This window comes from Lissotriton helveticus, chromosome 6 (assembly GCF_964261635.1).
Source record: "Lissotriton helveticus chromosome 6, aLisHel1.1, whole genome shotgun sequence".
In the NCBI taxonomy this organism is placed as follows: Eukaryota; Metazoa; Chordata; class Amphibia; order Caudata; family Salamandridae; genus Lissotriton; species Lissotriton helveticus.
Genome location: NC_136067.1, coordinates 1,430,175,359 through 1,430,190,679, shown reverse-complemented (window position 1 = coordinate 1,430,190,679; position 15,321 = coordinate 1,430,175,359). Strand labels below are relative to the sequence as shown.

The 15,321-nt window shown below is 41.6% G+C and overlaps 1 protein-coding gene across 1 annotated transcript in view; it reads left to right on the top strand.

Moving 5' to 3' along the window:
• The window catches only part of LOC144762731 (trace amine-associated receptor 5-like), a 47,929-nt gene that overhangs the window by 24,293 nt on the left and 8,315 nt on the right, over positions 1-15,321 (top strand). Inside the window, exons 2-3 of the mRNA XM_078647982.1 lie at positions 10,093-11,292; positions 11,386-11,442. Of these exons, the coding sequence (XP_078504108.1) occupies positions 10,093-11,292; positions 11,386-11,442 (1,257 nt within the window). The remainder of the gene's footprint in view (positions 1-10,092; positions 11,293-11,385; positions 11,443-15,321) is intronic.

Genomic DNA, 15,321 nt, shown 5'->3' with positions numbered 1-15,321 from the left:
CTGCACTTCTCTTGCCTCTGTCTCTACCCCTCTTCCCTCTTTCTGCATCTCTGTTGCTTCTTTCTGTACTTATCTTGTGTCTTACTGTACCTCTCTTGTGCCTTTCTATACCCCTTGTGCCTCTTTCTGCACCCCTCTTCTTGTTCTGCACTCCTCTTGCCTCTTTCTGCAACTCGGTCCCTTCTTTCTGCACTTCTTTAGTTACTTTCTGCACCTCTCTTGCTTCCTTCTGCACCCTTCTTGCCTCTTTCTCATCCTACTTTCTGCACTTCTGTTGCTTCTTTCTGCACCTCTCTTGTCTCCTTCTTCACCCCTCTTCCCTCTTTCTGTACCTCTGTTGCTTCTTTCTGCACCTCTCTTGCTTCATTGTGCACCTCTTTTGCCTCATCTGCACCCCTCATCCCTCTTTTTGCACGCACCCCTCTTGTCTCTTTCTGCACTTCTGTGTCATCTTTCTGCACTACTCTTGCTTCTTTCTGTACCTCTATTGCTTCGTTCTGTACCCCTTCTGTCTTTCTGCATCCCTGTTCCTTCTTTTTACTTTTCTTTTGATTCTTTCTGTTCCTCTCTTGCTTCTTTCTTAACCCCTCTTGCTACTTTCTCCACCCCTCTTCCCCCTTTTTGCATCTGTTGCTTCTTTCTGCAGTTCTCTTGCTTCTTTCTGCACCTCTGTGCCTTCTTTTTGCAACCCTTGTACCTCTTTCTCAACCCTTCTTCCCTTTTTCTGCTCCCCTCTTGCATCTTTCTGCACTTCTGTTCCTTCTTGCAGTACGTTGTTTCTTTCTGCAACTTTCTTGCTTCTTTCTGCACCCCTCTTGCTTCTTTCTCCATCCCTCTTCCCTCTTTCTGCACCTCTATTGCTTCTTTCTGTACCTCTCTTGCCCCTTTCTGTACCCCTCTTCCTTTTTTCTGCACCGCTGTTGCTTCTGTCTGCACTTCTCTTGCTTCTTTCTGTACCCCTTGTGCCTCTCTCTGTACCCCTTTTCACTCTTTCTGCCCCTTTCTTCCCTCTTTCTGCACCTTGGTTTGTTCTTTTTGCACTTCTTGTGTTTCTTTCTACAGCTCTCTTGCTTCTTTCTACACCCCTTGCATCTTTCTCTACCCCTCTTCTCTCTTTCTGCACCCTTGTTGCCTTTTTCTACACACCTATTGCCTCGTTCTGCACCACTGTTCCTATTTTCTAAACTTCTTTTGTTTCTTTCTGCACATCTCTTGCTTCTTTCTGCACCACTTGTGCCTCTTTCTGCACATCTCGTCCCTCTTTTTGCACCACTGTTCTTTCTTTCTGCATTTCTTTGGTTTCTTTCTGCACCCTTCTTCCATTTTTTGCATCCCTCTTGCCTCTTTCTGCAGTTCTCTTGTCATTTCCTGTACCTCTCTTGCCTCTTTCCGCACCTCTCATGCCTCAGTCTGCCCACCTGTTTCATCGTTCTGCACCCCGTTTGCCTGTTTTTGCAACTCTCTTGTCTGTTTCTGCAGTTCTCTTGCCTCCTTCTACACTTCACTTCCCTTTTTTCACACCTCGGTTGGTTCTTTTGCACTGCTCTTGCTTCTTTCAGCACCACTTTTGCAAATTTCTACACCTCTCTTGTCTCTTTCTGCACCCTCTTAGCTGTTTCTGCACCTCTTCGGTAGTTTCTGTACTGCTCTTGTTTCTTTTTGCACCTGTCTTGCATATTTCTGTACCCCTCTTCCCTCTTTCTGCACCTCTCTTGCCTCTGTGTGCACCCTTCTTGCCTCTTTCTGCACATCTGTTCCTTTATGCACTTCTCTTGCTTCTTTCTGCACCCCTCTTGCCTTTTTCCGCACCTCTGTTGCTTCTTTGTATGCATCTCTTGCCTCTGCCTGTACTCTTCTTGCCTCTTTCTGCACCACTGTTCATTCTTTCTGCACTTCTCTTGCACATTTCTGCAAACCTCTTGCCTCTTTCTGCAGCTTTGTTGGTTCTTTCTGTACTTCTCTTGCCTCTGTGTGTACCCCATTTAATCTTTGTGCACCTCTTTTGCCTTTTCCTGCAACTCTTGCCTCTTTCTATACTTTTCTTGACTTTCTTCACCTCTGCTGCCTGTTTCTGAACTTTTCTTGCCTCTTTCTGCACCTCTGTTGCTTCTTTCTGCACTTCTCTTGCCTCTTTCTGCACCCCTCTTTCCTTTTTCTGCACCTCTGTTGCTTCTTTTTCTGTACTTCGCTTGCCTCTTTCTGCACCTCTCTTCCCTGTTTCTGCACACAGAGGGTTATTTTGAAACTGACATCAGGCTCAGCAGTGCACACATGCAAGCGCATGTGAAGGACTGCTGGCCTCTAAACTGCCATGCCCTATTATATGCTTGGGACTCAGAGGTAGTTTTAATCCCCCTGCCCCATTATGTACTAGGGCCTTACAGGGGAGGTCATGCCAATCACAGGGGTACCCCAACCCATGGTATACCCTAGTGTATGTAGGTGTTTTTACCGTATTCTGACCGTCCTTCCGCATAGCACTGGCTCCGGGCCTGGTTAGGTAGAGCCCAGGGTCAGTCAGAGTCAGTTACCCCCATTACCAGTCAGCAAAAAGTTGGGCGGTGCCCAAGGCACAGAATGACTTTGCAACAAGGCCTCTTTATGCACCTGTGTTGGTTCTTTATGCATATCTCTTGCTTTTTTCTGTACCTCTTTTGCTTCTTTCTATACCTCACTTGCCTCTTTCTGTACTTCCCTTGCTTCATTCCACACCTCTGTTGCTTCTTTCAGCAATTTTCTTTCCTTTTCTGCACTTCTTTTGCTTGTTTTTGCACCTCTATTGCATCTTTATGCACCTGTTGCCTCTTTCTATACCTTACTTGCTTCTTTTTATACTCCTCTTGCCTCTTTCGGCACCCCTCTTTTCTCTTTCTGCACCCCTGTTCCCTCTTTCTGCACCTTTCCTGCCTGTTTCTGCACCTCTGTTGCCTCTTTCTGTACCTCAGTTGGTTCTTTCTGCACTTCCCTTGCTCTTTCTGCACCCTTTGTGCCTCTTTCAGCACCTCTGTTGCTTCTTTCTGTACTTCTCTTCCTTCTTTCTGCACCCCTCCTGCCTCTTTCTGTACCTCTCTTTGCCTCTTTGTGCACCTCTTCTACCTTTTTCTGTACAGCTCTTGATTCTTTTTGCACCTCTGTTGGTTCTTTCTGCACCTCACTTGCCTCTTTCTGCACCTCTGACTTAGAGGTAGTTTTAATCCCCTACCCTATTATGTACTAAGGCCTTACAGGGGAGGTCATGCCAATCACAGGGGTACCCCAACCCATAGTGTACCCTGGTGTATATAGCTGTTTTCACTGTATTCTAAGTGTATTTCAGCATAGCACTGGTTCCGGGCCTGGTTAGTCAGAGTCAGATACCACCAATACCATTCAGCTAAACGTTGGGGACACAGGTGGACTTTGCAACAAGGCCTCTTTCTGCACCTCTATTAGTTTCTTCTGCATTTCTCTTGCTTTTTTCTGCACCTTTCTTCATCTTTCTGGACTTCTGTTGACTCATTCTGCATTTCTCTTGCTTCTTTTTGCACTTTTCTTCCTCTTTCTGCACATTTACTACCCCTGTAGGGATAGTTAGAAATTAGCATTTAAAAAACCTTTGAAATTGACTAACAAAAAACATAGGTTTCTGGGATGTTATAGTTAATAATTAGCATTTAAAAAACGTTAGAAATTCACTGAAAAAAACATGAGTTGAGGAACGTTATAGTTAGAAATTAGAGTTTAAAAAACCTTTGAAATTCACTGAAAAAAACATAGGTTTCAGGGATGCTATAGTTAGAAACTAGCATTTAAAAAATCTTATTAATTCACTGAAAATACACAGGTTTCAGGGACGTTATAGTTAGTTGGACATTTTACTTGTACAAAACCAGAGAAATTCAGGTCTTATAGTTGGTTGAGCTATCTATAACTCGCGCCCCCGCAATGCACTGCTGGTGACCTCACATAATACATCATTCATGACATGGTCACTGACATCACTGATGACATCTCAAATGACATCACTGATTAAATCATCCACGTGATAATCTGGTGCACCTCTTACCCTAATATAACCTTTGAAACACGCACTCCAAAATACAGACTACCATTTTTGAAACCATAGACACACCAATACCAGTTACTACATACCCACTCACTGATTCCTAGGTCTACACACACATCCGCTCATTCACCCATAGTCACTCAAACATGCACTCATCAATACAGCACTATTATATGCACTCATACACCTGTACAGACACACACACTGCCACTCATCCATAGTTACTCACACACCTAGTCAGTCATGCAAAGAATTATTCACACTTCCAATTACTCACCTATATAATTATACACACACGACCTCACTTATTCATACAGATACTAACACATACTTACTCTCTTATACAATCACTGATACAAGCACACACTCATCCATACTGCCAATCTCACAATCACTCCCTCTCACATCTAGTCATTTATATACTCCAACACTCACATATACTGCCTTTTACATATGTATTCAAACCAAACAACAATGCCAATACTGATAATTAATTAGTTATTATTTAGAAGGCCCATAGAAATGAATCTACGACAGCCTAAAGTAATAGATGAACTCTTTTTTTTTGGACTTAGTAAAACTTTTTTCCAACTCCGGACAAACTTTTAAATAAATGCAATATACAAAATCTCAATCAACTTTCTACCTATAGACACCATACTCTCACTTCATTTTTTTACATATTTAGTCACTCACACATATACCACTGTGACATCCATTCATTAACCAACACACTCATACACACACTCACCCACCCATACAGGCCTTCACAGATACACTCTTGAACCCATAAACCCAGTGAATCACCCACTCACAGATCTATGCACACAGTCACAGACCCCACACTCAGGCACCAATAAAGATACTCAGACAACCATTCAATAACCCATATAGACACTCATGTAGCTACTTACCAACCCATGCAGCCGCTTTTACACCAACTGACAGGCTGATACAGACATTCACACAGATTAGTCATTAACCCATGCATTCAGTAAGCCACGTTTAATCACTCACTTATCAGGTCAGTCACGCACCTACTAAATCATCCATTCAGACAGTTATAAACCCACTCATTCTTCAACACACCTTAGCATATATCATATTTACATTTTACAGAAACACACAGTCACTGGATGATGTCATCAGTGATCTCACTGACCATGTAATGAATGATGTAATTAATGATGTCATCAGCAGTGCATTGCGGGGGCGTGATTTATAGTTAGCTCAACTAACTAGAACAGTTGAATTTGTCTGGTTTTGTACAAGTGAAATGTCCAACTAACTATAACGTCCCCGAAACCTGTCTTTTTTTCAGTGAATTTCTATGGTTTTTTAAATGCTAATTTCTAACTATAGCGTCCCTGAAACCTATGTTTTTTTAGTGAACATATACATATATATATATATATATATATATATATATATATATATATATATATATATATATATATATATATGTTTTACTCTTACAATTGCTGCGAGGAATATGCTTGTGACAAGCTGCTGGAGTGTGCTGCCTTGCCTGTGGGCTACTTTGAAGCTTTAAAAATGTACACGGCAGCCCGGCCGTGAAGGCGCGCACCACCCCCTGTCGTAGGGGGCCATGAGTGTCAGAGACTCCCGAGACCCAAGTGGACCAGCAGCAGGGGATTGATGGCTCACCCGCCCCTCGAGGCCCATCCAGGGCACCTAATACAGTTAAATTATCGTGGCGGACACGCACTGCATGGCCCATAAGCCTTTGCGGTTATTCACCTGAAAGCAACCTATTTGAGGGCGGTTAAAAACATAAGGTGTGCGTGTCTACTCCACGAATCTCCTGTCGAGCCTCTGATGAGGGCATTAGCCCAGAAACGCGTCAGGCTTCATTATGCGACACATGGACTGTAATCACAGAAGGACAGAGTGTAGCTTTTACCCTTACAATTGCTGCGAGGAATATGCTTGTGACAAGCTTCTGGAGTGTGCTGCCTTGCCTGCAGGCAACTTTGAAGCTTTGAGAATATATATATAGGTGTGTACAAAATAATAGTTCTATTTAAATAATGTTAGGAAAACTATTGGAGTCTAGGAACAATAGCCATACTATTCCCAATCAAGTTTATGGAACAGTAGGAAAAGCATAGGCTTTCAGAGGGGTTACCTTTACTATTACCTTTACAACAGATCACAGTAGAGAAAGTATTTGACTTCGGAGGGATAAGACTTACTATTCCCACTCCAGTCTGTGCAACAGGAGGGAAACAATAGGACTTCAGAGGGGTTACATTTACTGTTCTTCCCACTGCAGTCTGTGGAACAGTACAGAAAGCGTTGGACTTCAAATGGGTAATATTTACTATTCGTACTCCAGTCTGAGCAGCAGTAGGGAAAACGTTGGACTTTGGAGAAGTTAAATTTACTATTCCCACTAAGTCGGTGCAACAACAGGGAAAGCGTTGGATTTTGGAGGGGTAGGATTAACTATTGACACTCCAGTCTGTGCATCAGTAGGGAAAGAGCTGGATTCAAGGGATTCAATTTACTATTCCCACTCCAGTCTACGCAAAAGTAGCAAAAGTACTTCACTTCAAGCACATTGCATATTTGAATAACCCTATCAACTTAAAACAAATATAAAACTCTCAATATGATCATTAATTAACACACAAACAAATGTATATATAAAAAATAAAAACAATTAAACAATTGACATGTATTCCCACGTTATACTCCTGCAAACATAGCATCCCACACTAAAAACATAATTATAATACAATTTACATTATTGATCTTCAATTAACTTAATAATTATTTGTTAATTAATTATTATGTAATTAACATACCACCCTACACCCCTACAAACCTAGCAACCCACAACTAAACTAAATCAGTCTTATCTAATGTAAATAATTAACTCTCAAATAAATAATTAATAAATAAATAATTGTTAATTAAATAATTAAACAATAATCAGGATTATTAAACAATTCAATAATAAATTATGAATTAAAAGAATGTTTTTTATGTATTAATTAATTAACTTCCTAACCTATATCTCTATAAACCTGAAAGCCCACACCTAAAATATAACTAAAATGTAATGTTTTTACACAATTTACATAATTAATTATCAATTAAATTAATAATAATACATTCATATTTAATTATTCATTAATTATTACTTTATTACCTTCCCAGCCTATACCCCTAAAAACTCAGCAGTCCAGTTACAATGTATGTATGTATAATGTATAAAATATTTTATTACGCGCTCTGCTACTACAGAGTATCCTGGCGCGATATGTAACCTTAAGCAGAGCCAAACCAGAAGGAGGAAAAAGACAACTAGATACTGAGATTAAAAAGGTGGGTTTTTAGCCCCTTCTTGAATTCCGCCAGTGTGGCTGAAGATCGTAGAGAAAGCGGCAAGGCATTCCAGAACCGAGCTGCTTGGACAGAAATAGACTGACCACCCAATCTCACATATCTGACTTTGGGCGTGAACATCAGACGGAGATTAGCTGATCGGAGAGCACGGCGAGGAGTATAAAAAGTGAACCTCTTGTGCAAATATTGTGGTCCTTGTTGGTGCAAGGCTCGAAAGGCCAGGACCAGTGATTTGAACACAATGCGATGGTCCACCGGGAGCCAGTGGAGCTTTCGAAGATGGGCAGATGCACTAGTTCTTCTCGGAAGATGGAACAGAAGTCGAACCGCCGCATTCTGAATGATCTGCATTCGATTAATGAGATATTTAGGGAGACCGCTAAAAAGGGCATTGGCATAATCCAGCCTTGATAAAATCAGAGCACGCAGAACCGTCTCTTTTGCTTCCCTATGAAGCAGCGGAAGGAACCTTTTGAGTGACTTGAGGGTCGCAAAACAGGTCGCAGTGAGTTTTTTTAGGTGCACTTCAAACTTAAGATCCTGTCCAAACCAGACCCCCAGGTTTTTGGCCGGGCCTCCAAGAGAGCTGGGACAGGCAAAATCAGTCGGCCAAATAAGGTCCTTAAAATTGGCCGGAAGGTTGCCATAAAATAGCAGCTCTGTCTTGTCCTCATTGCATTTAAGCTGGGCTGAAACGAGCCACCGGAAGACATTGGACAAACAAGAGCAGACGACACTGGCATCCAAGCAATTCTTAGGCCAAGTAAACAGCAGCTGCGTGTCGTCGGCATACGCCATTATTTTAGCTCCCCACTGCTCTGCCAGGTGAATCAACGGGGTCATATAGACGTTAAACAACAAGGGGCTTAACGTCGAGCCCTGGGGAACCCCTGTAGTGAGCTTCTTGGGAGACGAGGCGTATGGAGGCATCCATACTTGCTGCGTCCGCTCTGCCAGAAACGAGGACAGCCAGGCCAAAACCGCACCTGACAGCCCCACCTCTGCCAGCCGATTCAGCAACTGAGCATGGGGTACCGTATCAAAGGCGGCAGATAAGTCCAGCAAAACCAGGACCGCTCTGCCGCCTCCGTCCAGACACTCCCTAATGGCCTCTGAGACTTCCACCAGAGCCGTCTCAGTGCTAAAGGCCGCCCTGAAACCCGATTGAGCCGGGTGCAGGGCCTGAGAAGACTCAATAAAGTTATTCAATTGCCTAAAGACCACCTTTTCACAAACCTTCGCCAGTGCCGGGAGCAGCGATATCGGACGATAACTGGAAGTAGCTAGGGGATCCAAGCCAGGCTTCTTTAGCAGGGGAAGCAGTTTCGCCTGTTTCCAACAAAAGGGAACAGAAGCAGAGGCCAGAGACAAGTTAACAACCTGGGTGGCCTCCTGATATACCAGACTCGCCGTTCCCCCCAGGACCCTAGCAGGGCACAGGTCGGAAGGTGAACCCGACTTTAGTGTCTCCAAAATAGCCAACACGTCAGCTTGCAAAGCAGGCTCAAAGGTGGAAAGTTGGCTAACGGGTTGCTTCCCACCAGAACTGGCGATGGGTAGAAAAGGCTGAAGGAGGCCACAAGAATTATGGAGCTCCTCTTGGATTTTAGCAATTTTATTGTCAAAAAAACAGGACAGTTCCTCGCACCAAAGATCGGAAGCCGGAAGAACTGGGGAGGCAGCACTGATATAAGTATTACACAATTTAGATGATTAATGCTCAATTAAGTTATTAATAATGCATTCATAATTATTGTTAATTAAATATTACATAATTAACTTCCCAAGTTGTACCGCTACAAATCCCCAGAATGCACCTAAAATATAGTAAAATAATATATCGCATTGAACATAGCAACCCGTGCCTAAAAAATAAGTATAATAAGTTAATATATAATAATATACATAGTGAATATTATTAACATACTTAAATTATTCATTATGAATAATTAATGATTACGTTAATTAACTTCCCACCCCTAAAAACCCAACAAACCATTATGACACATAAATTATGGTTACAATTACTATTACAAACTAAATTATAAATTCTAACTCACTTAAAATTACAAACTATATGAACAAAATGTATAAGAATTATATAAACAATGCTAACTCATAATTTATATTTGAACTCAAACACATTACATTTATAACAATTTTTTACAACTATATTATTGTAAACAATATTTACAACAACAATATTCTTAACAATATTACTTACCTGAAAAAACAATATTCTTCACAAACATATTTCTGCATCACAATATATTTGTATCACAATATTTTGTTGCCAAATTTCTATCTCCCGATATTTACAACTCAATATTTTGTCCAAATACGCCAAATTATTACCAAGATTTGCTAATTGTGCTTCAACCCTCTACTTGTTGGTATTAAGCTCTCCCTCTCTTTCCTTAGATTGTCTTCATATTTCTCATCTCCTCCTTCCAATATGCTAAACATTTTATCTTCTTCCGATTTTTATTACATTTTCTTTTATCCTTACATTTTTCTTTCTATAGTCTTTTCTTTCAATCTCTTTCATATGTGCCTTTATCTTTATCTATAACTCTTTTGCTAGCTGTATTTCACAATCTCTGCCCCTCTTTTTTATTCTATCCCCTTTTCACTCATGCTATTTATGTCAGTGGTTTTTCATTGTTTCTCAGATGCTATAACTTTATCACTCTTATAATTATCACTCTTACTCATTATTTTCCCTTTTATTCATTCATGTTCAAGATTTCCTCAAGCCGTTCATCAAGTACCCATCACCTATTAAAACAATTTTCTGAGAAGACATTGAATAGGTTGCTGGTGGGATGCTTTCAGACAGAAATGAGGCTTAGCCAGGACATCCGCAGTGAATTGTTGCCCGCAGCTCCTTTGTGCTATGAGATGCTTAACGACTCCTGTACCAGAAACCTGCAACCATTTGGTGTCCAGCTAGTTGTCTATATCACCTGCTCTACTGGCATGATGCTTATCGTAGTGGGCAACCTCTTTGTGGTGATTTCAATCTCTCATTTCAAAATGCTTCACAGTCCAACAAATTTCTTGCTGCTTTCACTGGCCCTTGCTGACCTATTTCTGGGATTAACGGTGCTGCCCTTCAGCATTTCCCGCTCAGTGGAGGGCTGTTGGTATTTTGGAGATATCTTCTGCAGGCTGCACACATTTCTGGACACCGTATTTTGTTTGGTCTCCATTATGCACCTATGCTTCATCGCCATTGACCGCTACTGTGCCATCTGCTACCCTTTGCGCTATCATACCAGATTTACTGTTCGAGTGGCCTGCATGTATATAGGTATTGCCTGGTCAGCACCAATTGCCTACACTGCTATTTTTCTCTACACTGATGTGGTTGAGGGACAGCTGAGACATTTATTGCTGGACATACCCTGTGCAGGCAATTGTCAGCTACTTTTCAACAAACTGTGGGGGTGGCTGAATTTCCCCATGTTCTTTGTTCCCTGCATCTTAATGATAACTCTCTATGCCAAAATCTATATTGTGGCCATCAGGCAGGCAAAAGAGATCAGCACCATGAACAACAGAACAAGTTCATTGATTCCAACTAGAACATCAAAGCGAGAGTGGAAGGCAGCCAAGACCCTGGGGATTGCCATGGGGCTCTACCTCATGTGCTGGCTGCCCTTCACGCTAGACACCATGGTTGACAGTCTCCTGAATTTTGTAACTCCTGCCCTCCTTTTTGATATTTCTATATGGTTTGCTTACTTCAATTCTGCTTGCAATCCCTTAATTTATGGTTTCTCCTACCGCTGGTTTCGCAAAGCACTGAAGATGATAATAAGCTGTGCTATTTTTGAACCAGGCTCTTCGGCAGTGGACTTGTATCAAGGGTAACCAATGGATATATTCTTTCTGTGACATCTAAAAATCAAGCATGGTTTGTGAGCATATACATTTCTGGAAATGTCCTAATGTCTCTGTAGCATCAAAGCTCTCCACATGCAAGAGCTCCAAAAACAAAACTTGCCACTTCCACCAAGGTAATTGGGGCACCAGGACGCCAAAATCACATGCTCTGCTCTCATTGCAAACAGAAAGACCGTCAACCACCATGATCTTGGCAACGTCTAACAAATTTCCACCGTTCAACATACCAGGAGACAGCCCACAAATGGAATCTGTTTTTACAAGATACAGAAAGCAAGCTCTCGGTAGAAGAGTAATTGCTGCAGCATCAGCCTGTATAGGCATAGGCATTGTTTTCTAAATATGAGAGTGCCAGCATCAAAGAGCACATATTGTGTTCAGGTTGCAATTTACCGTGATGTCCTGCTCACCTTTCATTAAAACTGCATGTAAGTGAGCCTTGGCCCAATGTCTAAATCCCAGAATTTACCTGCTTCTATCTTATGATATTAGTTTCAGCAGCACATCATGGAAACTGAAGCCATTTTAAAAGAAAAAAACACTGAAATTCATCACAGTTTACTGAGCCAGCTCTAATTTACATCCCCGCCATGCACTGCTTCTAACCTCCTACATTACATCACTCATGACATGTTAATTGACATCATTTATGACATCACTGATGGCATCTCAAATGACTTTACTGATCACATCATCCAATGGATAAAACCATTTGATGTAACCTTCTAATACTGGCAGTTATTTAACAAGGTACACGTAGACACAAAAGGTCATAACATATGCAGAACTTATGGGTGCATCCTTTCACAACAAGCAGAACAGGCAGATCACAAAGCATATATGTGAAATCACTCACACAAAGTGGATATTATACTATTTTGTTTTACTATTATTGAGGCGCCCAAAAAAGTGTCAAAGTAGGTTCAGGTCATCATGGAAAGTTTGAAGTAATCCGTGCATGGTGATCTAGAAATAGGGATGCTAATAAAGGGTGTGTTTGTAATATTAATTCGCAGAGGAACACGTTGTCCAACCTATAGCCCATACCGCTGGATGGAATTACACCAAATTGGGCAGAAAGGTAGATATTGTTACACAGATTGTGCTTTTTGTTATTTGTTGAAAGTCTGTCCAGTCATTTTTGAGAAGTTTAGCCAATAATTATAGATATATCTCTGGCTGCGGATATTTCGTGGGAGTTTCGCGATTAATCGCAAATGCACACGCCAACAGGAATGCTTTGATTGGTTGGGTGCAACCAGGACAGAAAGTTGTGGCCACCATTTTATCATCCGGGAATGGTTCCTAGGGTTGAAACTTTGTGTGAAAGCCCACATAAGAGGTAAGGGTGGAGATACTCTGACCTCATGTTTGAGAAATGGGTGCGCTAGTGACATAATTTATGTGTCCAAAATTGTTTTTTTTAATCATTCACGATTATTGCGGCTATTCCACGATCACCAGTGCGGGCTCACATGTACCTTTGTGGGGACATTATGAATACTGCAAAGTCTTCGTGAACATTAGTGAACATATATATATATATAAACACTTGCCAGTCACTGTCACACATGCATGTATGCACTAACAAACTCACTTATACAATGATCCACATACCAACTCCCACACTTATACATTCAGTTCCATACCCACTCAGATGCTCATGCACCCACTCACAAACCCATTCAGGTACTCATGCACCCACTTGCAGACTCACCCAGAGATTGATGCACCCAAGGACCGATCCACTCAGAGACTCATGCACCTACTCATAGACTTATGCATCAGTCTCAGACCCAATTAGAGACTCTTACACTCACTCACTTTCTCACCTAGGCACTCATGCACCCATTCTCAGACCCACTCAGAGAGTCACGCACCCATGTACAGATTCACTCTGAGACTCACACACCTAGCTACAGACCCACTCACACACTTATGTATGTTCTCCCAGACCAACTCAGGGAGTCACACACCATGGACAGACTCACTCAGACTCACACACCAAGCCATACACCCACTCACACACTTATGTATATCCTCACAGGCCCACTGAGACACTCATACACCCACTCACAGATACACTCAAATACTCATACACCCATACAGTCACTCACATACTCAGTCACAGAACCTCTAAGAGAATTATGACCCCAGTCACACACTCATACACTCAGAAACTCACACATCCACTCACAAACTTATTTTGATATACACACACCTATTCACTCACCCAGTCAAGGCTTATGTATCCACTCACAGAGCCACCCAGATACTCACCCTCTCAGTCACAGACACACTCAGACACTCATGCATGCACCCATTCACTCAGAGAGCTATGCTCTCACTCACAGACCCATTGAGACACTCACAGATCCACTCAGACACTCATACATCCATTCATGGACCCACTCAGACAATCACACACCCATACAGTCACTCACACAATCACTCATAGACCCACTCAGAGACTTATGTACCCAGTCAGTTATAGACTCAGAGACTCATGTACCTACGCACAGACACACTCAGAGACCCACACACCCAGTGAGAGTACCACCCAGACACTCACACTGCCAGTCATAGACACACCGAGAGACTCGCGCACTCACTCACAGACCCACAAACACTCATACACCCACTCGTAGATCCACTCCTGGCCCCACTCAGTCACTCACACCCCCATACAGTCAATCAAACAATCACTCATAGACCCCTCAGAGACTCATGCACCCAGTCAGTTATTTACTCAGAGACTCGTGTACCCACTCACAGCCATACTCAAAGCCCCACGTGCTCACTGACAGAACCACTCAGATACTCATGCTGCCTGTCATAGACCCACTCATGCACTCACTCAAAGGCCCAATCAGCCACTCATGCACCCACTCACTCATCCACTCAGACACTCCACTCAGACACACACTTAGACACTCATGTATCCACTCAGAGATCCAGTCAGACAGTGATATACTTACTTACAAATGTACAAAGGCACTAAGGCACCTACTCACAGATTGAGTGAGAGACTAACGCAATCAATCACAGACCCATTGTAGCACTGATGCACACACCGGTAGATGTACTGAGGCAGTCATGCATTACTTTACAGAAGTATTGAAAGACTGATGCACCGTCTCACAGATTTCCTCAAATACTTGTACAGTAAATGAGAGATTTAGTGATACAGTGATGCATACCTTCATTGATTACACTGAAAAAGTTATGCAATGTGTTATAGAGAAATTAGGGAAATTGTACATGCTATTATTCAGTTGTTTAGATAGTAATGTGTTTAGTGTGTTGGTTATAATCCATTTTGCAGTTATAAGTTTAGAATGTGATGGTGGCTATTGAATGTCTGCATTTGTTTTGTCATTTTGTGATGTATTCTTGATGACATCAGCTGCCGATATGATTGCAACGCCTTGCGTCACTGCAAACACTGAAAATAGTGTTTGAAAACAATTTTTCTGGAAACTCACTACAAAAATGTGTTAGAAAAGTACACTAATAAAGATCTACTGTTAAATATACTGTAGAATGTGTCTATATATTTGTTTGACACTTTGTACAAACCATGCATTCTTCAGGACTAGCGACGTCACTGCGACAATGTCGGTAATCGTGAATGTAAAAAAAAATTGTAAAGGTGGTTTTCTCCTAAATTGATCACAGAAGGAAAAGTTAAAACAATATCTTACTAAATATTTAAGCTTAAATGAAATATAAAAAATGTCTTTACATTTATTTTTTTCAGTATGTGAAATACCTTTGCTGATCACAGATTCTCCACAGTAAATGCAACAATGCTGTGCCAACTCAAAAATTGGTAAAAGTAAAATGCGTTATTAATGTACTTTCTGATAAACAGATACCAAATCAAAAAATAAGTGGTAATATAATATACAATATACAATTTCTGAAAGAAAATACTAAAATGGGTTGGTGAGTGTACCCACTCACCAACCCATACGGGCACTTAGACACCA